The 25,841-nt window shown below is 40.7% G+C and overlaps 1 protein-coding gene across 4 annotated transcripts in view; it reads right to left on the bottom strand.

The window, feature by feature from the left end:
* esr1 (estrogen receptor 1) overlaps positions 1-25,841 on the bottom strand; it is a 117,949-nt gene that overhangs the window by 16,811 nt on the left and 75,297 nt on the right. For all 4 annotated transcript variants that reach the window (XM_007894405.2, XM_007894403.2, XM_007894404.2 and 1 more), the window contains 2 exons: positions 16,781-16,919; positions 7,329-7,462 (listed from right to left, as the gene is read on the bottom strand). In XM_007894405.2, coding sequence (XP_007892596.1) covers positions 7,329-7,462; positions 16,781-16,919 — 273 coding nt within the window. The remainder of the gene's footprint in view (positions 1-7,328; positions 7,463-16,780; positions 16,920-25,841) is intronic.

The following is a 25,841-nucleotide window of genomic DNA, read 5'->3' as shown; positions in this document are numbered from 1 at the left end:
TTATTTCAATGTTGAGGTACAGCAAATGTTGCCATTTGGATAAACCTCCTAAGATGTGTGGGTGTCCTTGGTACCACAGACAGGCTGTCGCCATGAATAAATATCTCCAGAAGCCACACTGAGCATCAACGTAGCCTATACACAGTGAGAAAGCATCTACAGATGTGCAGCTGCAACTGCAGGTATTTTAATTCTCAATGTTTTATATGCCAAGCCACATGAAAACTGCCTTATCACCTAGAAAAAAACGATATAGACATATTACCAGTTTACTTATGCTGCATTTAAATTACACGTTTGGCAGTGATTCAATGTCCTATGTATAGTATGGGGACTGTAGAATGAATCACCCTGGAGAGGAGCAGTATGATTCACGTGCTCTGAGATGCTACCCTGTATGAAGGGCGCTATTATAAATGCAAGTTGTTGCTGTTGTATGAACACAGTTGGTGAGCTATGCTCAACTCTCCACCTTGTAGTTCACTAAATGCTCCCAAGCTGCTCTGATTTCAGTGTTCTGAATATGCACCAGATTACTTGTGTCCAAAATCTGGCGATTCTTTTCTCACGATTCATTCTGGAGTGGCAAGTCTAAATCTGGCTTTCCGCTTCACATCACTACACTACCAGTGAAGCAGCTTTGTCCTGAAATTAGAAACCCAACATAAGATGGCATTCTGAACCGTTCCAGAATTTCTGCAGGCAAAAAAAGAGGAATATTTCTAAATTAAATGAATTTAGTGACTCCCTTAATGATAATAATAACAACAATAACTATAACAACTTGCATTTATATAGCACCCTTCACGCGTCTTCTTGTATCTTTGAGACTTCTCAAAGCGCTTCACAGATTATACTGTAAAATGAACTGGCTATATATTTTGTGGATGAAACTTGGCAGCCAATTGCGCACAGCAGTGTCCCACAAACAGTCATGGATTGAGTGACCAAATTATTATTTTTTTAAGGGATTATTACCCCCGGAAAAGCAATCTGCCAGTCGACTAACAAATTTATGTTCTGCAGTAGGTATAAGGGTTGGGAAGAGGTTTATTGGAAGAATTACTTATTGGAACATAAGAAAAAATCTCAAGCATGAAACTATTCTAGGAATTGAGCAGTACATTGAGTTTACACACTGTCCTTTCACCTTTAAGGCTGAGTTTGAATCTAGTCTGCAATGTACTCTGTCCTCCCGACGTGAAAGGCACTATACAAATGTAATCTTGTTGTTGTTGTTGCAGACCAGGATGCTGGTCAGAATGTACTGTGTGACATCAATCTCAAAATAGTATCCAGTCATGGACCACAGGTCCATTGTATAAAACGGCCAATAATTCAACCTTAAACTACAAGACTCACGTGAAGAGATGCTGTTTCTCATGTAGATTGTGAGAAACAGTATGGAATACTGCAGAAGAGATTGGCAGGTCTTCCGAGGTTGACACTGAGGCCCATTGTCGGGGCACAGTAAGAGGATGCTTTATTCAGCATCCAACCTTATGCTATACCTGACCCAGGAGTACTGGTGACACTGGATTCTCAGATTGGAGAAGCGCTCGATTTCTCAGCAGTATAAATGTTCATGAAAAAATGAAAACAATTTCTTTACACAGAGAGCAATTAAAAGAAGGAATGGGTTACCGGGAAGGAAGGTCTAGGTCAAATCACTGGGCTCATTTAAGAAACATCGGGATAGTGGGGTGGATATTATGGAAGGATGAGATGATGAGAAGATGAGACCAAAAGATCTTTTTCATTCAAACCTCTCTTCTGATCTTGCAAGTTAATCCTTTAGAAAAGTTTTTATTTTGTGTTATCAAGATTATGGACATTTAAAGAAACGCTTCACTGAGAATCTGTCTTGAATTGGTCACGTTTCTTATAACTTGTTTAGTGAAACATAGACAACCTCCCTTCAGAATGCTACTACAAATATGTTTGTAATCTGTGTGAAGACCAACTTTTGTAAGTGGGTAAGTGAGGAGTGGTGTCTTGCAATGTGAAATGGCTGGCGAAACAACAACAAATTACATTTATATAATGCCTTTCATGTTGGAAAGATGTCCCAAGGCACTGAAAAAAAGAGTGAGTATAACCGAACCTCAGTGATTCGTTACCTGAGACAGGCAAGTACGCAGAACTTCAGGGCACTCCTGGTGACCAGCCTGTCTAACTCAACAATGGGAAGGGTAGACTTGTCACCAGCAAATTGAATTCTTTCCAATCAGCTCCTGATGGTCTTGCAAGCCACCACTGTAACAGATGGAGTGGTCTTAGCTGGAGAGGCAGTGGGAAGCTTACCAGAGCCTAAATCATGATAAACTGGTTCAAATTCACCAGTCCTTCAATAAGTACTTTGTGGTCCAAATACACTAGTTTCTGTCAACTTCTGCCAACCTGTGTTCTGGGCAGTTCTCTACACTCCACAACTTGCAAACCGACTCAGCTTCTGTGAGTTCTCAGCAGCTGCAAATGCAGATTGTTAAGGGCACTGACAACCACCCTTCCCTGACCAAGAACCTTATCTTCAAGTACTTCATGAACTACCTACTGAGTGCCTGTAACATGAGATGTCAACATTAGGCTGAATCACACTAAAGAACAGGGTAATATCATATGGATACCAGCCCAGAATAAAGCCTTCAGATCGCATGTTAGGAGGCTACGGTTTCAGTCCCAGATGTAAGACTGCATTTCCGTGTGGTACAGTGTGTGTGAATGTGTGTGTGTGAGGAGCTGCCTGATTCTTACAGGAGCGCTGCTCTCTCCCTGAACCCAGAGACAGGAGTACATGATAAAAGCTAAATGGAATAGAAATTGCTGTATGAATAATCGGGGAAAAATTTATGCTATTTCCTCACAGGGATCCCTTAATAAGGAATCTTGTTCACATTCCCGTTGACCTTGGAACTGTTTTCCTAAAGTAGATCTCATTGGAGCAGAGTTCTCGCAGGTCAATCCGACATACTTCCAGTTGGTGGAAGAAGTCCCACTTGTGTGAGTCAGATTCCTTATTACAAAATCCTGTTAAAAACAACGCAAATTTTAACCAAAATCTGAAATGCTAATGACAGATTCACAGTACTCCTCAGACTCCTTCATCTCTTTCTGGACTGTTTATTCTGAACATTAGAATCAATAGGATCAGATAAAACCATACACTCCACCTGCCAGTTACTACATTCAAAGAATACCACACCACATTCTCTCTTATTCCCTTCAATCGCTCTTTCACCAAGAGTGGTACTTTTTTGATGCAACAACAAATCATTTTAAGAACGAAAACAAAGAATATTGTACGTGACAGTACAGCATGAGGTTAATGACTCGCAGTCCATTGGGCTCCTCTCTTCCACAGACTTTCGTCAGTCAGATTCTGTTGTCATGGACTCAGCCCAAAACACCATAATGTCCTGATTGAGGCACCTAATCATAGGCAACCCTCCCCCACCCCAAAGAGGGCAGAGATTGGAAATACCTGCCTGACCATCAATAATGATCACCAAAAACTCCACAAATGTCCACTCTCTCTAATTTAGATACACCTTATTAATACAGAGCTGGTTACAGTGAATAATCACAATAATTACTTCTACTTGAATAAAAACTCAGCCAGTGCAAGTCATATTTGTGATCTGAAAGTGAATCTCAACAGAAATGGTGGCATTTCTAATATCCCAACCATATAGCCTTGGTGCTGTTCCATGAAGTGTTTACATAAAGATTCTTATAACCTTCAACTATTTTCTAAACTAAATATCACAGCTTGGTTTATTTCAGTGCATCCCATAATTCATGCAGGACCAAATCCAGAACTTTTAAAGCTGCGAATAATTTGTATTAAATTCTTCTCAGCTCTGAATTAAGTAAACCTGAAAATTTAATATTTGTAGATATTTTGAATTTGTGGCCTCTGGTCATGCTTGAATGGACTTTGATGGGACTATCACTTGTAGTCTCTACAAGCTCCTTAAACATTGATCATGCCTCAAGCATTTTCAGTGCCAGGAGAACAGGTTTATAATTCCCTGATTTATGCCTTATTGTTCTTTGTAATATTGGAACACCTTGTTCTATTCTCCAGGACCTGTATTTAACATAGGAGATTATTCACTGACAAACCTTAGTGATTAATAATCTTGATAAATAGTTACATTTTTGAAGAAATGTTTTGTTTGGATCAGAATTTGATCGGATTGCTTAGTAAGGGTGACCTTTTGGTAATATTATCTCAGCTTGTTTAATCTTATAACATTAATTAGGGTGCTGCAATCATATTTGGTGTTCCTGTGTTTGGGCGGGGAGAATGGGGGAAATACCTGCCAAGATTCCTGCTCTGAATTACTATTATCCAGAGACTTCTGCTGGAAGCCGTGTGGATGTTGGGGAAGTACAGGATTGGGCTGTGATGCCCTCTGCAGTTTAATAACCAACACTCATTGTCAAGGCTTGCACATGAGTAATGACTAGTCGGGTGAGCTATTTATTGGAGATTGATTGGCACCGTAGAAACCATACCTCACTAGGACGAAAAAGGAGTCAAGTGGTTTCAGGAAAGGAGGAGACGGGACGAAAATTGGAGGAGAAAAGTGAATTTGATTTGAGAAAGCCAATTTCACATACTTTACATAGACAATAACATTTTCTTCAAGAAGTTATAACTATATAAATGATAACCGTCATGCCCTTGTCTATCGATATGCATTGTGGTGCCTAACAAAAAGAAAAATAATTGAAGAATTTATTTTATTCCTTTTTATGGTTGGCCTAATATCTGGCTGGTTGTGTAATTGGTTTTAAGGCAAATTGTTTGGTTCTTACAAATCTGCACTGTTTAGGATAATATTGTCAAGGGCTTTACATTTACCTGAATCATTTAGATCTTAATATCATGGTTGACTAGTTAACACAATGATGATTTGGGATTCTTTCAGATTCGTGATGAATGATGGCAGAAATCACCTTTATACAAAAAGACTTAATCGATTGTAAACAGCCAAAATTAAATGTCAAGTCACCCAGAACTTCCTGACACTCTAGTTAATAGATGTATGAATAACTTACCATTGAAGCAAACAGTTTAAGTGGGCTGTTCCTAATTTAAAAACTTTTGCTCTTATTCAAAAGTGAACTGAAAAGGAAAAGTCTGAATACTTTCTACTTAACAAACTATAACTGAGCAAATAAAACCCAAATATTTTGGGGAGCCCTTGATAAGTAACTTTCAGTAATACCTGCTGGCAGAAAGATATATGCAAGGTTTTATTTTGCTCCCTTTTATTGACAGCTTTTTATTTGAACAATAAAATATTACTATTTCCATGTATTATTCCATTAGGTACTATACCAGGTATGTTACAGTATTCATATTATTAACGGGGTCTGGGAATTCAGACAAATTGAAGTGGGAAAACAAATTGGGATTATCCTGCACCTACCTGACAGCAAATTCACCACCAGACTCCTCACAAAATGTCAAAAGAAAAGAAAAGTCTTTTGCAAAACATTTGTACTCAAAACCTAACTACAGTGGGTGCACCCCTTCCCCCTCCTCTGCAGTTCTTCACTTTAGCCTCTCTGCCCCAATCCTTTGGAACTCCATCCCTCAGTCCCTCCACCTTGCTCCCTCCTTTACCTCCTTCAAGGCACATCTCAAGACACCCTCCTCAAAAGTGACTGAAAAGGAAGAGTCTGAATACTGAATTCGGGCACCCTCCTACCCCTAACTACCCTGCCCTCCGCCGTTCCTGATCCCAACCCTCGTTCGGGACAAATTCCCTGACTATCCAGCGCCTTGGGATGTCCTTGTTGTTGAAGTTCCTCACCTGCTCCCTGCAATAGCTAGAAGTCCAGAAATCCAACCCACAGGAACTCCACTCCAACGCAACCTATTTCCTCAGGTTGGAATGACAGGTTTATGTATTTAGTGATGAAGGAGACCCAACTCAGATTCCTTCATTAAGAAATCTGTTAGAAATGCCGCAAAATAATCGTAGGGATAAATCCGGATTCTGCACCTGCAATGCCATACTCTGGCCACCTACTTCTCTTCCTCCTACATGGTAAGGTGCCCTATTATACTGGTTATGCCCATTTATTATTGCATAGATGCTCTCCGAAGGCAAAAAATTACATGGTGCTATATGCAAGGATCTGCAGGGAACCCAGTATCACCTGCGAGACAAATATTTATTTGCAGGGGCTCCAGGTAAATGTGATTTGCAATGTGAAATCCTCCACTGTGGTGGCTTGCTGTACGTCAAAGTCATGCTATTATATAATAAACTGCGTTACAAACTATCATTTCTCACACTGTCGTCCTAGATAGCAATAGAAACAAGTTTGCATGTTACAGAACAATAGCAGGATTTGAGGAGCAAAATCCACAAAGTGCATTTTCAACCCGATTCCATTACCAGCTGACACTGCAATCCAGAGGGGGCAGAAATTTATACCGCCCTTCGTGTGAAGTTCCACTGCTGCACTCTTAGCATGCATGACACACAACCTCCAGTTCCATGGTTAGATTTTGTAGTTATACTTCCTTCAGATTACTTCAAATGCAGTAATCTGCCCACTGTTACATTTCATTTTCAAACAGTGCATTTTTTATTAAGACTTTCTTTTTTTTCCCACCTTCTCTTCTGAAGGTGTTCAACTTCTTTTGTGTTTTGTAGAGTTTGCGCATTTGTACCCCTGTAAAGACTCAGCAAACTCTACTCTGGGTTAAAGGGCGCTCCATAAATGCAAGTTGTTGTTGTTCGAATCTAAGGGAAGCTCGCCAAATTCCACTTGTGGGGAATTACTTTAGATGTGATGGTACCATTGGGTGTACTCCTGATCAAAGGAGAGAGTTGGTAAAATTAGCGCAATAATTATTATCCACCTAAGTCAACCGATTACCTGACATATTGCCAAAACAGGAACTCCACTTAACTTCCAATTTCTAACTGACACCAAAATGTATAATGATTTATTGACCTGCACTGCAAGATTCCCTCCCCACCCACCAAAAAAATGTCTGAGATGAACGCTGTGCTCACATACTTTACATTTAAAATGACACTAATTAATTTTACTTCAAGCCTGTATAGATTACCCAGTCAGGTGGTGGAGGCAGATTCTGGCACCAAATCCAATGGAATGGGGGGAAAAAAAAGGTTTACAACTTAAAGACACCAAATGTCATCAATATTTATTTATTTACACATGTATTATTTCAACACATTAGGCATTTTGCCTGTCCTTGTGCCCTGTTCCCCACCCCCCCACCAACTGCCCTCTCAATCATTTTCAGTCTTGGTGCATACATATCTCTGACTCACCAGAATTCAACAGGATGATGGCCTTGAGGCAGATGTACTCCTCACACTGCAGCTTTAGCAATCGGAAGCGTGATACTGTTGCTAGGAGCATATCAAATATTTCCACCATTCCTTCAACACATTTCCCTTCATTTCTGAGGTGACAAAATTAAAACATTAGTTCAATGTTCCATTGTTGCATCAAAAGACAGCCCTTCAGCTAAATCAAATCAGTGTTGCCTTGTGTTGGTTGAAACACTGGATTGCTCCTTTTAACAAGGTAACGTATACATTCTGAGCAAAGAAGTAATCAACTGCAGGGAGATAAATGGTACAATCCACTTGAATGGGATTGGACATAAAAAAATGCTTTGCTTTTGAACGTACACCAGTGTTATGTGTTAGCTGTTTAATAACTTGGGTCTTGATGTTAGTAACATTACAAACACCACTGACTGTCTTTTACAGTCAAATACCCAGTGAGTGACATCAACTGTTAGGTAAAATATATGAATGTAGGCAATATCATTCAGGTTAGTGATGCAACGTTTACTGTTATTACTGCCGATTATCAATGATTTAAAACAGTGCTCCTAGGCAAAACTCTATCCACAAGTTTCCTTCCATTGTACAATTTCGAAGAAAGTTAAAAACAACTTCAGTATTTTTTCAATGAATTACCAATTGCACCTACCTGTGCTGCTTTCCTGACTGCTACTTTCTCATTTCTACAACTGCTGAGATCCAAGAGTTACGCTCACAGCATTATTATTTTCTACTGGTCAGGAAAGGTCCTGAAAATCCATTACTTTATAAACTCAGAATAACAAGAGCAGTAAATGTATAAAACAAGAAAGTGGAGAGACTAGGGATTGAGAGGATTGCAGAAGGCATCTAAACCATGGCAAGAAAAATAATGAGGGCAACGTGAGAGAACCAATAAAACCTTACAGATGGTATCAGGCAAAACAGCATTTTAAAAAATGTGTACCAGGAACAAGAGCGGTAATGGTGACGGCCCACTTAAAACCAAATTGGATAAGATAACGGTAGAGGATAAGGACATGACAAACTGCTAAATGAATGCTTTATTTTGTTCTTCATAGTGGAAAAGGGGATTATAATGCTAGTGTTAGGGGGGAAATTAAGTTCAGTGATGGAGACACACTTTCAGACAGCATTTGATAAAGTTCCACACTGGAGATTAGGCATTAAATTGAAGGCAATCTGGTGCCATGGATCAGCAATTGATTGGCAGAGAGGAGACAGAGTTCTTAAACAATGAGATGCAACAACAACAACAATTAAATTACATTTGTATAGCGCCTTCCACATTATAATAATAATAATAATAATCCTTGCATTTGATATAGCGCTTTTCACGTCGGGAGGACGTCCCAAAGCGCTTCACAGAACACACTGTAAAGTGAATTGATTGTATATTTGTGGGCGAACGCGGCAGCCAATTGCGCACAGCAATGTCCCACAAACAGTCGTAGATTGAAAATGACCAATTCATTATTGTTTTGATTTTTTGGAGGGATTATTATTAGGCATGTGGAGTAAGGAAACTTGCCCAAGGTTTCGCCCTCTGCCTGGAATTGAACTCAGGTCTCTCACTTGCAAAGCGAGTGCTCTAACCACTGAGCTACAGGACTCCATTGTGAGGACGTCCCAAGGCTCTGGACAATCAGTGTTTTGGACCCGAGCTGGGGGTCGTGATCGGGGAGGGTGGAGGGCAGGGGCAGGGGGGAAGCAGGGTAATTGAAGGCACTGTTGAAGAAGAGGGTCTTGAAGGAGGCAAGGGAGGGGGTGAGGCAGAGGGACTATGGGATGAAGTTCCAGAGAGGGAGGCAGAGTGGCTGAAGACCCGCCCATTAATGGTGGGGCGGGCAAGGCAGGGGACGTGAAGCAGGCCAGAGCCTGCTGAGCGGAGGGAGTGGGCAGGTTGATAGAGGGTTAGGAGGTCACAGAGGTAGGGCGGAGAAGAAAGGCCATGAAGGACTTTGAAGGTGAGGACCAGGATCTTGAACCGTATCCGCTGTGTGATGGGAAGCCAGTGGAGTTGGGTGAGGATGGGGGTGATAAAATCATAGAGCCTGGTGTAGGAGAGGACATGGGCTGCAGAGTACTGGATGATCCACAGCCTATGGAGAGAGGAGTTGGGGAGCCCGACAAGCAAGGAGTTTGCATAGTCAAACCTGGATGTTATGAATGCATGTATGAGGGTCTCGGTGACCTGCGGTGAGAGACAGAGGTGGACAGCCGGGCGATGTTGCAGAGGTGGGGGAAGGCAGAGCAGGGTCATGGCAAGGATGTGGGGTAGAAAGGATAGTTAAGGGTCAAACAAGACTACGAGGTTCCAGACTGGCTCTGTGAAGTGGAGTGTGCATCCTTGGATGGTGTAATTTTCAGCGCTCGAGTTGTGGAGGTACTGACGGGAGCCAATCAGGAGAGCCTCGGTCTTGTTGAAGTTCAACTGTAGAAAATTAGCTCTCATCCAGGATATGACGTCTGGCAGACATTCTGTCAGGACAGCAGTGGGACTGGAGTCGAGGGTGGAGGCAGAGAGATACGAGTTGGGTGTTATCCACAGGTATGTGGAAGTTGACCCCATGTCTGTGAATGATGTCACCAAGAGGTTGCATATAGATATTGAAGAGGAAGCGACCAAGGACAGAGGCCTGAGGAACACCACATAAGATGGTGTGGGGGCTAGAGGAGAAACCGTTTTTGGAGATGAAGTGGAGACGGTGTGAGAGGTAGGATTTGAACCATTCAAGGACAGACCATGAAGGTTAAGGTGAGGGGAGAGGCGGTGGAGGAGGATAAAGTGGTTGACGATATTGAGGACAGCAGAGAGGTCAAGGAGGACGAGGAAGTAGAGGGAGCCTGGTCGCAAATAGATTAAATGCCATTTGTCACTTTGACCAGGGCTGTTCCTGTGCTGTGGGTGGCATGGAAATCCGATTGGAGGGGTTCATGAAGGGAGTGACGGGAGAGGAAGGAGCGAAGCTGGGAAGCAACGACTCATTCCAGGAAAAGGGAGGTTGGAGATGGGCCAGTAGTTTGAGAACAGGGATAGGTCCAGGGAGGGTTTTTTAAGGATAGGAGTGATGACGGATGTTTTTAAGGGGTGGGAACCGTACCAGTGGACAGGGAGAGATTTATGATGTCTGTGAGTAGAGGGTCAAGGAGGTGGAGCTGGGAGGTAAGGAGAGGGGTAGGGATAGGGTTGAGGGAGCAAGTGTTTGGTTTCATGTGGGTTTTAGTGGTGGTGAGAGAGCAGGGGGAGACAGGTTCAAAGGTGTGGAGGGAGGATTGGTAGGGGCCAGGTGTGAGGAGAAGATGGAGAGGAGATGTAAATGGAAGGGCAGAGACAGTTGAGCGGCTCCCCTCGGCTTTGGTTTCGAGGAAGTCCAGCATCGCCTCGCAGTTGGTGTTGGAGGCGAGGATGTGTGAGAGGGTGGACAGAGGAGCCAGTTGGTGATGGAGAAGGAGAGCCTAAGGTTGTCCATTAGAGGCTATTAATAAACTTACAATAAATGGTTTATGTAAGGGCAAAGGGAAGTGGCAAGAGTAAACATTGCAGAAGGCAATTAATAAAGGCAAGAAAATAGTGAGGACAAAGAGATGATTTACTTCTGTTTTTATGGACGAACCAGTAGAGAATGAAGTGCTTTTATCTTAACAGTGGATAAATTTATCAACATTCAGGGAATTACCCTGGCGTAATTTGCCGACTGTTTCTGTAACATTACTTCTCAGTCATTGCATGAAGTCTATTTATGATGTCTGAGCGCTGGTTGATTCTGGGGAGCCCTGGCAAAGTGTTCTACTCCTGGAAACCTGTTTGGGTGGAAATGGGAAAATTGAGGCTTCAAGCTTGAACCCGCACATGTAGGGTATTGCTTTGTAATTTATTTTAAAAGTATTTAGTGTTTTTTTTTCAAAATTTGATTTAGAAAGAAAACTTGAAGATGAGACATTCTGCAGTCTTATTTTAAGGTATTCCTTTAACACAGGTCTCAGTACATACTGTATCATTTGGTTGAGAGCATAATATCAGCTATAGGACAGTGTTGGCACAATGTACAGCAGTCCAGGGAGGAAGTACGACTTGGGAAAGCTGCTCCTAATTGTTTGCATTATAATCTCTCAAAAAAAGGATGTCTGTCACACCATAAATGGTAATTGGCAAAGCTGAAATTATGATTAATATAGTGAAACTAGTGTAGTTACACACAAACCTGTTGGCGTGCTTTCCAGACTCTGAACATAAAGAGAACCTGAAAGATTATGAAGAGATTCAAATTTGTGAAAAAAACGAAAAAAGAAAAATAACCTCAAACAGCTATACTGTTAGGGACCCTGACATTCCTTTTTTTATATAGAAACAGAGCATTTTTATTGATTTTTTATTTTAGCCCTGCTCGTGAACATAAAAGCCAAAGATAATATGAGGCATTGTCACTCCAGTGAGGCAATGTAGTCCCAAATCCAGATGGGTAGGTCAAAATGCAAGTGGCAAATCTATAAGAGCTGATTTTCAGATAGGGCCCTGCTGATGTGGTGATGTTTGCAGTGGGAGAGACAACCCTACGGATGCCAAGTGTGGACCTATGAGGACAAAATTGCAGTATTTATAAACACACTCTGTTAGGCACTCCATGCAGCAAGGTCTACAAATAAAAGGGAAGACTTAGGCACGTGTGGTGGACAAAGATGTCAGCACAACAAATTACAAAGATGCTGCTCACTGGGTTCTTGATGATACCACGGCCAGTGTTAAATGTTTGGATCCCGATTCCTTTCAATGCCAAAATGACTTCATTAAATCAGCAGTCGTTCCCAGCAATTGCAGCCAGCTTTGGGCACCGAAGACGTAAATGATGTGTGTGAAAAAAGATACACAGTCAGAGCAACATCAGCAGTAATGCAGAAAGCAAGGGAATAGCTGGGATCTGCAAATTACAATGAATTTGATGTGAGGATGGAGTAAATATATTAGAGGATAATAATAATAATAATCCTTGCATTTGATATAGCGCTTTTCACGTCGGGAGGACGTCCCAAAGCGCTTCACAGAACACACTGTAAAGTGAATTGACTGTATATTTGTGGGCGAACGCGGCAGCCAATTGCGCACAGCAATGTCCCACAAACAGTCGTAGATTGAAAATGACCAATTTATTATTGTTTTTTTTTTGTTTGTTTTTTTTGGAGGGATTATTATTAGGCATGTGGAGTAAGGAAACTTGCCCAAGGTTTCGCCCTGCCTGGAATTGAACTCAGGTCTCTCGCTTGCAAAGCGAGTGCTCTAACCACTGAGCTACAGGACTCCACAGGATGAATTTTACATAGGAAAAATAATTGTGGCTAAATCTCCCTTTCAAAGACAAAGCTGGTGCTCAACTGGAGGATACAGAGGGCAATAGATGGTGCAACCTGCACCAGCCCCCCACCCACAACCACCTACACTTAAAACAACTGATATAATACCAGAAGCCAAAGTGGCTTGCTGCATATCCCAACACAACAACAACAAAATTACATTCATAGAGCGCCTTTCACATCGGGAGGACATCCCAAGGTGCTGGACAGTTAGGGGTCAGGACCCGAGCATGGGGGAGGGGTGAGGTAGCGGTGAAGGAAGGCAGAGAGGTGGAAGGGTGACTGAAGGCACGATCGAAGAGGAGGGTCTTGAGACTGGCCTTGAAGGAGGCAAGAGAGGAAGCGAGGCAAAGTGACTGTGGGATGGAGTAGCATGGGTAAAATAGCACATTTTATGTCTGATGACCTGTCCATTTTGGTCGGTATGTGTGTATGTGTTGATGTCTCCATAATATTTTAGAACCCTAAAAATTTACAGAAATAACATAATAATTTGACCCATCGTGTATTTTAAAGAGCAATCCTTTCAGTCTCTATTGTTTTGTGTGTAGTCAGTTTTAAAAAAAGACTAATCTGATAGTCACTTTTCATTTATATAAAGCTCTGACCAGGATTGTATTACATTGCCATAGCAGAAATATATATCTGGCCTTTTACAAGTAACTGGATATCTGACTGATGCTTGCCTGAGGGATGAAGTTTTTGAAATCACCACTTATGACTGATTTATCTTTTTCTATGAAGCCGATAGCTTAAAAAAAAATTTCCTTTTTACATTACACTCTCCCTTCAGGTTCAAAACCATCCATTTAGAATCAATAGCTGTGTTTATGCATTTCTTGATGCTGTGTGCGCATTGCAGGATTGAGTTCATGGCAACCATGTCTCTTTTTAAATTGGTCTTTCATTTCAGATGAGGTCTTTAGTATTCTTAAGCATTAATGATTCCAAACACATCATGTTCCCAATATTGTTCACTCCAGAACACTTTAGAGAACGTAGAGACTATAAATTGCAACCTTTTTTGTCTAGAAATTTAAATTGTGTGTGGGAAATAGGAACAGAATACCATTTAGCCTGGCCAATTGTGCCAGCTGGCTCAGTAGTAGTACTCTCTCCTTTGTCTCAGAAGGTTGTGAGTTCACGCTCCATGTTGGACCTCGAACTCACATGGTCTAAGCTGACACTCCAATGCAGTCAGGGGATGTGTTGCAATTTCAGAGCTGCCGTCCTTCCGATTAGACTTTAAACCAAGGTCCCATCTGTCTGTTCAGGTGGACATTAAAGATCTCACAGCACTATATTCTCCTGGTTCCTGGCCAACAATCCCCCAAATAATATTGGACATCCATGGGTGTTTGTGGGACATTGCTGTGCATAAATGGTCTGCCATGTTCTACAGATACAAAATACACACTTTACACTATGAAGTGCTTTGAGTCATCCTGATGTGAAAGGTGCTATACCAAATGAAATAATTATTATTATTCAAACTCTGCTCCTTTAAAGCAGAGTCCTTGTCAGTCCTGAGCACAACAGTCATTTATGGTAAAGCCTTCCATAATGTAACAGTACTCTGCTGCTCACTGGTCAATTTGCTGAGCCATCAAGGCAGTGATACCATTTCACCCTGATGAAGGATTAAACCCAAACTCTTAACCTTATCTTTCTCATTCAGGAACCAATTGACCTGCTGTGTCTTTCTGGAAATGTATACTTTTGGTATTCCTGCTGTTCATAGTACAGAAACTGCCCTAGTCAAAGGTACAAATGGTATTCTGTCCATCTGTGACCAAAGCTCTCTCTGTCTCCTCGTCCTTCTCAATCTCTCTGCTGTCTTCGACATTGTTGACCTCTCTGTTCTTCTTCACCACCTCTCCTCTCAGCTCCACCTTCACAGTTCCAACCTTGCCTGGTTTCATTCTTATCTTTCCCATCAACTCCATTATGTATATCCAAATGGCTTCTCCTCCAGTCTCACACCGTCAAGTGCAGTGTTCCTTTGGGCTCTGTCCTTGGTACTCTCTTCTTTAATATTTACATGCTCCCACTTGTGATATCATCCATTATGTTATGTTATGACCCAACTCCATCTCTCTCCCTCTCCCCTCAACTCCAGGACTACTGCTGTCCTAAAGGATTGCCATCAAGTCCGGCATGAGTGCTAACTTCCTCCAGTTGAATTTCAACTAACATCCTACTTGGCTCTCATTAGCACATCCTCTGTCACTCAGGTGTTGACAGCATCACTATTCATGGATGTACTCTCCACATACCAGAGCCAATACGGAATCTTGGTGTCTTGATCAACCCTTAACTGTCCTTTAAATCCCACATCCTTGGCATGACCCATTCTGCCTTCTCCACATTCACAACATTGCTCATCTCTGCCACTATCTCTCCCCTCAGGCTGACGACACCTGATCCATGTTTCCATTATGTCCAGGCTTGACTATGCTAACTGCCTACTGCACAACTCTTCCCTCCACAAGTTGCAGATTTTTCAGAACTCTGCAGACTTTGTGTCATATTCTGCACCAAGCTTGGTGAACTTACCACCCCCATCCTCGACCGGCACAGATGACAGCTATAATCTATTGAAAACAAATTAACAGTTGCCTCTAACTAACTCACCAAAGTAATTAGACAAACATTTACATAGCAATAAGGAACTCTGTGCACTGTACTATTGCCATAGCAGCTGAATTCATAGTTGAAGTAGATAAGAATAACTCCAGCATACCTGAGTGTTTTGTATAGGTATCACTATCAACAAAGTGAAGTACTTTTCAACAACCTTTTAAATGGTTTGGCATCTCTTCTCTAATAGTCCCTGTAACTCAAACTCCATGTGTATCATTCATAGGGATGTGGTTGAACCTAGTGAATGATCTAAGGCCTAATGATTGGCGGGTCAAATGGCCTGCTCCTGTACTGTAATATTCTATCATACCCATCACTTGACCTACATTGGAACATTCATGATCCTGAACAACCAGCACAGTGTCGGTATGAAGGTAGACCACTGTAACTGAGCCTCGCAAGAGCAACCTAAGGCACCATTTCCCACTCATCAGTATAGTCTCACCACCTTGCACTATGGCAAACCATCTTGCTCAGCACGTAGTAGGATTACAACCTGTGTTGATCTGAGTGAGGACAGAATCAAGTTGTGCTTTGATGCTCCTCATGGTTGCTGTTGATGGGCCTAACTTGCAGGATTTGTAATAGCATTCAGCACTGCTCAATCCCCGGACTCACTAACCTTGAGTACACAGAATGTTCCTAAATCCTTTATAAAAGGTACTAGAGAGCCAATCCTTCATCTCTTAAAAAAATATTTTAAACTAACATATAATATGGATATTCTGTGCCTGCTCCAGGTGTTTGCTTTTCTTCAGCCCTAATTCCAAGTTTAGTGAAGCTGGAAGAATAAAACCCACTTCATGTTTCTCTGTTACTAAGAACAAAGTATGAACGTAGCTTCAAGCAACAGTAACATTTTGAAACATAAATTCTTGTCAAAAAGCTTTTAATAACAATCTGCGAGCAAGTTAGAAGTAACCTTTCCCTCGAGAAGCAGCTGGAGAGCACTTTGCAAACTACTCACTTGAACAGCAACATAATCACATCACACAGCGACACAATCACATCACCCAGCTGCATGTATATATAGCAAACTCCTGAAAACTCGACCCTGGCTTAACTTGTCATTACCACCTAAGTGATCATGCTGTCAATATCCTGGCTGCAGTTATTTATTTATTTATTTATTTATATAGCTGCCTAACTCACCACTGGCGAAATTGACGAATAATTGAGAGTGAGTGCCCAATTTATGGTCTTAGCACTTTTAAAGAAGGAATCTCACCATAAGGATTCTTTACAGTTCAATAGCAAAGGTCTTGATATATTCCAAGTGTCTGAACTTCGCTAAAGATTGTAAACCAGTGTATTAATATATAGGTCCGGAGGATAATCAGGAACATGGAAAATTGGAATGGAGTTTCCAGTGTATCTTAAAGATGCACCAAATCCAAAACCACATCTGTGAAAACTAAAGAGCTAAGGTGAAATACCTGTCCAAAACCAGATCTGGAGCAAATATGAGTTTCCCCGGATGTTCCATGGAGCGCCAGACAAGACCAATCATCAAAATTTCTAACCAGCAGCATTCCAGTAGTTGTACCTGGTCGTGAAGGGTTAAATCCACAAATCCTGAGGGAATGGGGGAAAAATAGCATTAGATACAAAAACTTCAGGAAGACAGCAAAACAAAGGTTACACATCTGAACAATATTAATCTTAATTGTAGATGGAACTGATTGCTTAACATTTTGCTTACTCTGTTGGGTCAAAGAGTGTGTTAAATTTATTAAGGAATTGTCCTGAAAGCATAAATGAAATGAAAAATGAAGCATTAGTTCAGAATATAGTGGGATTTAATTTGCAGCATTTTTCAAAGGGATTCCTTATATCCTGGTGAACCACGGGAATTTCAATCCAAAAGTCGTTGGGATTGGAGCAGAGTTTCCATGAGTCTGTTGATTTCTTCCTGGTTACTGGAACAAGTTCCCATTTGTTATGAAATACTGCAGATTAGAACTCATCACATTTATTATTTGTTAAATTCATTATTTGTTAGCCTACAAAACACACAGTCACTGCACTTTACAGTAAATCCTGTGAACAGCTTTGAGACAAGCTCCTCGTACAGGGATTGAATCCACAACCTTCTGATTTGGAGACAAAAGAGCTACCAACTGAGCCAAGTTGCTAAGTTAATTCCTTAACTCAATTGGGTTGATTCGTTCTCAGTCACTAACTGTAGCAAATAATAGTGGGCATACAGACTACGATTAAGAAATCCCTTTTGCCTTATCACATAGTTGAAACGCTTCAAGGGATTTATTGTAGAGTTTGGTGACTGTAGGTAAACATCGCAGCCAATTTGCACACAGCAATGTCCCATAAACAGCCAATTTTATCTGGAGAATTATTGGCCCAAAGAAAGGAAGAATAACTTTGAACTTGAATGTCTTCATTGGTTTAATTTTACTGATCCAAAAGGAAGGCAACAACTTTGTTTCCTGCTGCCATACCGAGAAAAGAATCACAAAAATACCCTTTTCACATTGAAGCACCCTTCACAACAGACAGTAATCAATATTCAAACATATCTGAAAAATTATGAGAAAAGGAAGAGCATTCATCGATTGGTAACAAAAAATGTTACAGAGAAAGTGTTACAGTTGGTCTGGATTGAACTTACAGAAAAAAAGTCTAACACGGGTCTGACTGAACAACTGAGTAACATCTGGGAGCAGATAAAGGACAGAGGGTTTTGATCACTACAAGGCCATTACTGTCTGGCACATTCTCTCTGAAAGGGGGAGTTCAGCTTGAATTTGAGTAAATATCCGTAGCTTTTCATTTTCAAATGCAGTTTTTCAGTCAATGTCAGTAAAGAAGGTTTCATAAGAATAATGAAAGTAAAATGAAAGGACAATGACCCAGGTGACTTAACCGCACTCTGGGAACAGGCCATTTTTCCTCTCCTCTTTGCAGAAGACCTTTGTGCAGCTAAAGTTTTCAATTCAGGTTGAAGCAAGGAAAAAAGAATTGTGAGATGATGTACAATGTACACTAAATACAGAAAATAGGATTACATAGAATTGTAATTGGGTTTGCCCACGATTTGTACACTTAGAAAGCTGTTACTGACTATACCGAAGTCTAGTTGACTCGTGGGAATTGGGCTCTAAAGTGACTGACAGTAAATCACATCAAATTAGATGGCATCAGATGGTCAGAATAATGCACAGCCAGTTGCCATCAGGTTTTAATAACCACTAATCCCCATTTGAATCCAAGTTCCCACTCCATGGGCTGGACTTCAAAATAAAGCTGGATTAATAAATGGACATTATTAAATCAAGGCATCAACAGGGGTCTGTCCAGGTGGTTTTATCTGCCATTAGTTATTTTTAGATAACTATAATAGTGTCAGTTTGTTGCAAGGAAATCAACCTTACCTGTAGTTTCATTGTATTTAGTGCCTGTCCTCTAAACTGCCAATGCACATGCAAGAAAATGTCTCCAGGCATCTCTATCACCTATGTACACTTTCAGTCCTGGTCTTTCTTTCACCGTTATCCTTATAATAATTCACCCACAAAATACACAGTCACACCACCTTATAGTATATCTGGTGCACTTTGAGATGTCTCGACGACACCATATGGTGCTAGATCAAATGCAAGTATTATTATAATAAAACTTCCAGCAAGTATTATTTAATAATAATGCCAATGAAAACCAAATGACTGAGATGTTGATCATTTTAGTACAGGAATCGGAACAACAAGTAAGTGGGCCAGCTGTACAATTGGGCAGTGAATGGGGCCACAAAGGTGTTATAAACGAATCAGTACTATAATAGAAGTACAATATTACAAGGCCATACTGTATTAAAGGCAAATGAAAAAGTGTACATCTGTGGATTCTCTCTTAACAGTGACAGCTAACCTAAAATTGGGTCTGTCTCAAAACTGAATTGTGAAAGCAAGGGGATCTTTAGGAATTTCATTTCTCTCATTTTGGTGCAGCAAAGTTTTACATGAAATAATTCTAAAAATTTTTTTTATAGCCGCTGTATATTCAGGCTGCATTCCCCTCTCCGTCACTAAGGTAGTGAATGATTTAAGACGCAAGACAAGCACATGATTTAGAATAGTTGCAGTGTACAGTATTGCTCAAACGCTCACACCACCAACCATGTACTAACTGGTTTTAGCCAGCTTCTCAGACAGGCACTCCCTTTCCTGTTTGTTTCTGGCTACCAATCAAGTCCTTGTTCAATCAAGTCTGTGCTCATCTCAGATACAGAACATGAATTTCATCAATAGTGTTTCAGCCTGGCACGCTCAGTATCACTCTTGTCTCCGAGTCAGAAGGTTATGGGTTCAATCTCCACATCAGGATTTTGAGTTTCACAGTCTAGGCTGGCACTCCAGTGAAATGCTGGATCATTGAAGGTACCGTAGGTTAGATGTTAAACCGAGCTCCTCTCTGCCTGTCCAGGTGGACTTTAGAGATCCTATGGCACTATTCGAAATGAGAAGGGGTTTCTCCCAGAGTCTTGACCAACAATCCCCCAAATAAAAAAAAGTTACTCATTTCATGGCTGTTTCTGGTACACTGCTTTGTGAAAACTGGCTGTCATATTTCTCTACAAAATACACAGTCACTTTACAGTATACTCTTTACAGTAAATCCTGTGAATTACTTTGAGACATCCTCCAGCACACATGCACCATACAGTATTTATTATCTTCTTGAAGAGAATGTATATTGACTGTATATTTGCAGGTGAACATGGCAACCAAATTGCCCACAGCATTACTCTACAAAGAGCTATGAAGTGAATGACCAATTTTGTCTGGGGGAATGTTGGCCAGGGCCTTAGAAGAAACGCCCTTCTCTTTTCGGATAGAGCCATGGAATCTTTAAGATCCCCTGAACAAGGCAGATGGGATCTTGTTTAAATGTTTCATTCAGATACTCCCCAGCAGATGCACTGGAATGTCAGTACAAGTACAAGCTCAAAGTCCTGACATGGGGTTGAACCAACAACCCAGAGGTGGCTAAGCTGATGTTTGAACGTAAGTGGAATATACATGCCAGTGGATATCTATCTACAGAACATCTAACTGAACCATATACATTTACAGCACAGAAGAAGGCTATTTGGCCCTTGGTGTCTGTGCTGGCTCTTTTAAATAGCAATCCTTTCAGTCCCATTTTCCTGCCTTTTCCCCATGTCACTGTAGTTTACTTCTTTTTAGATATTTATCTAATAATAAGGATAATTCTTGCATTTGAAATAGAGCCTTATCACATCTCCAAGCCATCTCAAAGCGCTTCACAGAATATACTGTTAATTGACTGTTAAGTTAATTGACGGTACATTTTGTGGGCAAGACGCGGTAGCCAATTGCGCACAGCAGTGTCCCACAACAGTCGTGGTTTGAGTGACCAATTTTTTTTGAAGGAATTATTACCCCCGGAAAAGCGATCCACCAATTGACTAATAACCGGGTTCCTACTTACTTCTAAGTAAACAGAGGCGTGTGGAGTAAGGAAACTTGCCCAACGTTTCCTTACTTAATCTAATTACCTTTTGAAAGTTAATATGGAATCTGCCTCATCCACTGCACCCATATCCTAACTACTCTTTGTGTGAAAACAATTTCTTCCAACCTCCCCATTTTCTCATTTGCTAACTATTGTAAATGGATGCCCTCTATTCACCTACTCACCGACAATGGAAATAATTTCTTCCCATAGTTTCTATCAAAATGAGTGTCAATCATTGTCACTGGCTGAACAAAAAAAGGGCATGGAAGTCATTGCACCACACAACAGTGCTGTAGTTACAAACCAAATAATATTTTTTTATACCTATAAAATCAATATCCTGCTTCTTTAAACAAAACAAATCTGCGCTAATAGCAAGAAATGCTTAAAAATGTTAATGGCCATTATCAATGATATCTGAACAGCAGGCTTCACACAGTGTTTCAGATGTCCTGCATTATTGTATTTGCAGTAATACTGGTATGACATTGAGGTACCAGGATTTATTGCAAGACTTTCAAAAGACCAAAGGCTGTAAAAATATCTGAAGGTGAATGGTTGTAGTAACTGCTTTATATTGGTAATAAACACAGGATGAAGTGGAGAAAAACACAGATGCTGGAAATCTGCATTTGTTCTTCACTTGATAAAGTGCACCCTTTGTTGAGAGTAAACAGGAAATTGCTTTTTAGGAGTGCCAGAACCTGCCATATTAAGGGCTGTTTAATATATCACATTTGTAGAGACCCCATTGTGAATTCTCCTGCTTGTAATGAAATCCTCTTTATCACTGAAACTCAAGGACACCACTTCAATTAACATGTTTAAATGTGAGGCACATACAAGGTTCCCCTCATAGTGATTTGAAGCACTGTGTTTTTTAAATAAAGTATCCAACATGCCCCGATCTTGTATTGTATTCACCTGCACAATCTTGGTCAAAATCTCACCTAAATATCACAATGAACCAATGTAAACTGCAGAGCATGAAGGGATCATAAGGGATGTAAATTGTGCCATTTCCCCCCAAAACCCATGCTGTATCAATTTCCATGACTCAGGGAAACAGATTCCCATTCTGTCAGACTAGGAAAGCTTCTGGCAGTATAGTATTCTTTGAAATTGACCTCTTCAAACAGCAAATATAAAAATCAGAAGAGAAAGAACATTTTATAGAGTAAATGCAACTGATGGTAAGAATCACAAGTCTATCCGATCACCTGAACAGCTTCTTACCTTCTTTTGAGTCACATCAGCTAAAACATTAGAGCAGTGGTGGCCAACCTGTGCCCTGCAGGGCCATTAAGAAGTGGCTCCCCCGAATATTCTCACGAGTTTGTGTAAATTCATGTTCGGTCAGTAGTGTGTTTTCAGTTTTTTCTTGACTGACTATTTCTTGATTTATGGCACAAATCAAGAAATTTTGTTTTTTTGTCCGACTATAAAGGTTGGCCACCACTGCATTAGAGAATATGAGGAAAGAGCTGAAAAATAGTACTAACAAAAACTGTCGATTTTGAAAGATAAGCAGTAATAGTGGCTCGGACACAATGGGCCAAATAGCCTTCTTTTCTGCTGAAAATGTCTATGCTTCTAAGTGCTCGCTGCTGAAATCATCCTTGCATTTGAAGCAGACAAGGCAAACACTGTGTGAGCTGCTTTACTGTATGTCCCAGCAATGAAAAGGAAGTGATCTGTTTATAATGCAATAAAACCATGAACAAAAAGGTGGACCAAACCTTCACTGATGAGAAGTAAGCTAATACAATGCCCACTTTAGTCTAAAACTATGGCACTGCATTCCAGTGGTTATGACAATAGGCTGTAAATGTTTGAAAGATGTAATTGAATTTGAACCATGGCATTGGTAGCGCCAATAATAATTGCACCATCAACAATGACAATGATTCATTGTGAGTTGGGCTCCATTATTGATTCTGATAAAAAGATAAAAGAGGGTGTAACTGAAGCAGACTTCCTGTTGCCATGAGTCCTCTCCTCAGTTTTTTTTCATCCTCTCTTACCCAGATTGGTCTGGTCATTTACTTTATGGCTGGTTTGAGGACATCAGATCAGATCAGAGTTCCAGTGGGTCGCACTTTACCTCGCAAGGCACTTTTCTAATATACTGACGTCATTTCTATTGCCTTTTCTCCAACCATTGTAAATAGTATAATCCTTGCATTCAATATAGCACCTTATTACGTTGTCAAGACATCTCAAAGCGCTTTGCAGAATTATGTAAAGTGTAGCGACTGTATATTTGTAGGCAAATGCGGCAGCCAACTTGCACACAGCAGTGTCCCACAAACAGTGAAGTAAATGACCAATTTTTATTTGGGTACCATAAAAAGAGTCAGCTACAGGAGTATGGTGTAAACAGGACTGAAGGATTGCTCTTGAGGGAACTGGCACAGACCCGATGGGCCGGATGGCCTTCTGTGCCGTAAATTTGTATGGTTCTATGGATTGTTGGCCAGGATACCAAGAGAAGCTCTCTTCTCCTTTCGAATAGTGTCATGGGATCTTTAACGTCCCCCTGAACAGGCAAACGGGCCTTCGGTTTAACCGTTCACTCAAAGGACGTCACCTCCAACAATACAGCACATCCCCAGCACTGTATTGGAGTGTCAGGCAAAATCCTGACTTGGAGTTTGAACCCACAACCAACTGAGCCAGACTGACACTGACATTGTATATTCAATTCCACCATCCTTTTGATGTTACAGCTTGGTAGCTTTGCTAACACCAATTCAGGCTTAAGACACTCATTTCACTGATTGACAAAAAATGTGCGTATGCACATGGGCAATAAAACTCGACTGCCCTCCTCTAATTACTGTACTCCATAGCTCAGAGTTTGTACACAAATACACAGTCCGCGGACACTGATAGAACTCAATGAAAATCGTAAAATTTGTAGGTGTTGTTTAAAGCGTCATGGTCTTCACAAACAAAAGTTTGGCACACTTTTTTTTAAATGTAAGCGAAAAAGCCCAAAGGGTTTTGTCATTTTATCGAAAGGTTGTGTGTTTGACATGTTCTACCCAATCGTAAAAGTGCTTTAGTAAGCAAACAATTTACACTTGTGTATGAAAACTTAAATGTTGAACATTGTGTTATCCTTAACTTCTGTAATTTCAGATATGGATTGTTTTTTAGTTTTTCCCTCACCGTCACTTACTTGACTATGAAATAAAATTCTTGAATTTTACAATCCTTAGATTCTCCATTTGATATAGCACTTTTAAACGCTAACAGTGAAATCCAGGGAAAAAGTGTAATTGAACCCTCCACACACACTGTTTGCAGGTGTCACCTTGACTCAGTTGGCAGTACTCTTGCCTGTGGTATCTAGCCCCATGTCAGGAATCATATTGACACTCCAATGCAGTGCTGCATTTTTGTAGGTGCCGTCCTTTGGATGAGACATTGAACTGCATGTTCATTTGGATATTAGAGATTCCATGGCACAGTTCAAATGGGAAGGGAGTGCCTTGTGTTCCATCTCATCCCGGTTTCTAGCTGTTTGGGTTGACAGAACAAACCAGTGCAGTTTGACCCAAATTGATCATATAGTCCAAAGCCTGTTGGGGAAATGGAGGCATCTGAAGTTAAGTGAAATTACTTGGAAATAGATCATTTACTGGAGTTGACTTATGGTGCACTTGACCAAAGAATGTTCATGGAGGGGGAAAAAGCGCCCTCGTACTGGAGTTTTTCACATTAGTGAGTCCAAGATAAAATGGGGATTACAAAACTGACGCTAAGTCCCATACAGATGTTAGTAACAAGTAGATACACACTCCATTAGCAAAGTCATTAATAATTGCAGAACATCTACATAAAACTCGGAAATACTGACATTTCCTTGTAACAAGTTGCACTTCAACAAATCAATTTGTAAAGTTGGTCTATCAATGGGAGTCAAGATCCAAATTTGGTCATCGGTACAGTTGATTATTTTAACATTTAAATGACAGTTCAAACATAGCCAGTGATTGTTTCTCCATTTGGAAAAAACTGTGAACAAGTTGATTGTCAACAACAGGATGTTTGAAGTGAAAATCTGATGCTGGATTATCAGCCCTGTTATTTATCCTCCATTTCCGCCTTTTCAATGATTGTCGAGAACTACAAGGTAGAGCAAGAGCTTGGAATAAATGTCAAAGAAAGTTAAACTGGCTGTTGGCTCATCCTCAAATTCAGGATCAATGTATTTCTTAAACGTGGCTATGTTAGTTTGCTATCATTCTGCATCAATGAACACAAATTATAACCAGAATCATAGAAAGCCCTAAGTGAAACCACATTCTGAGTATGTTTGCTTCAGTTTTGATCATCTGGGTTTCTTACACTTGCAGAAACCCATCACTATGCTTGAGAGTATCCAAACCAAACTGAGAGTTCTATGCATCTTACCTATACGTTGTAATCGCTGGTGAGACTTTTGAGGAGAAATGCTATGGCTCTGTGAAGTGCTTTGAGATGTCCTCCTGATGTAAAAGGCATGTATAAATGTAAAATTGTTGTGGTACTTCCCCAAAAGACTGAAAACAACAATAGGCATTCTTCAATATTGAGCTTGCATTAAGAGATTACATATACACTAATGCTTCCAGTGCCACTCTTGCACCTTAGGCATTCTCTTTTATGTGTTTATCTACAACCCCTATGCCAGTCTCTACATGAGGCATAGTTTGCCTTATGCAAACATATCAATTATCCCACTAATAATAATCCTTGCATTTGATATAGCTCCTGTCATGTCGGGAGGACGCCTCAACATGCTTCACAGGATTTCTGTAAAGTGTAGTAACTGCATTTTGCAGGGAAATGGATGCTTACAGATGTATGCCAGCCCTCATCATCTCGTTCTTACAGAAATTGATTTAACAAATACTGTGGGAGCAAGTCTATTCCACCCTCAAAAGAAGTAAAACTGTATTTTCACTGTAGGGAAAGCCAATTTCACACCACAAGGGAAGCAAAATTATTATG

Source organism: Callorhinchus milii, unplaced genomic scaffold, assembly GCF_018977255.1.
Source record: "Callorhinchus milii isolate IMCB2004 unplaced genomic scaffold, IMCB_Cmil_1.0 Scaffold3, whole genome shotgun sequence".
Classification (NCBI taxonomy): Eukaryota; Metazoa; Chordata; class Chondrichthyes; order Chimaeriformes; family Callorhinchidae; genus Callorhinchus; species Callorhinchus milii.
The sequence above is the reverse complement of the archived record's forward strand: the minus strand, read 5'-3'. Positions and strand labels throughout refer to the sequence as shown.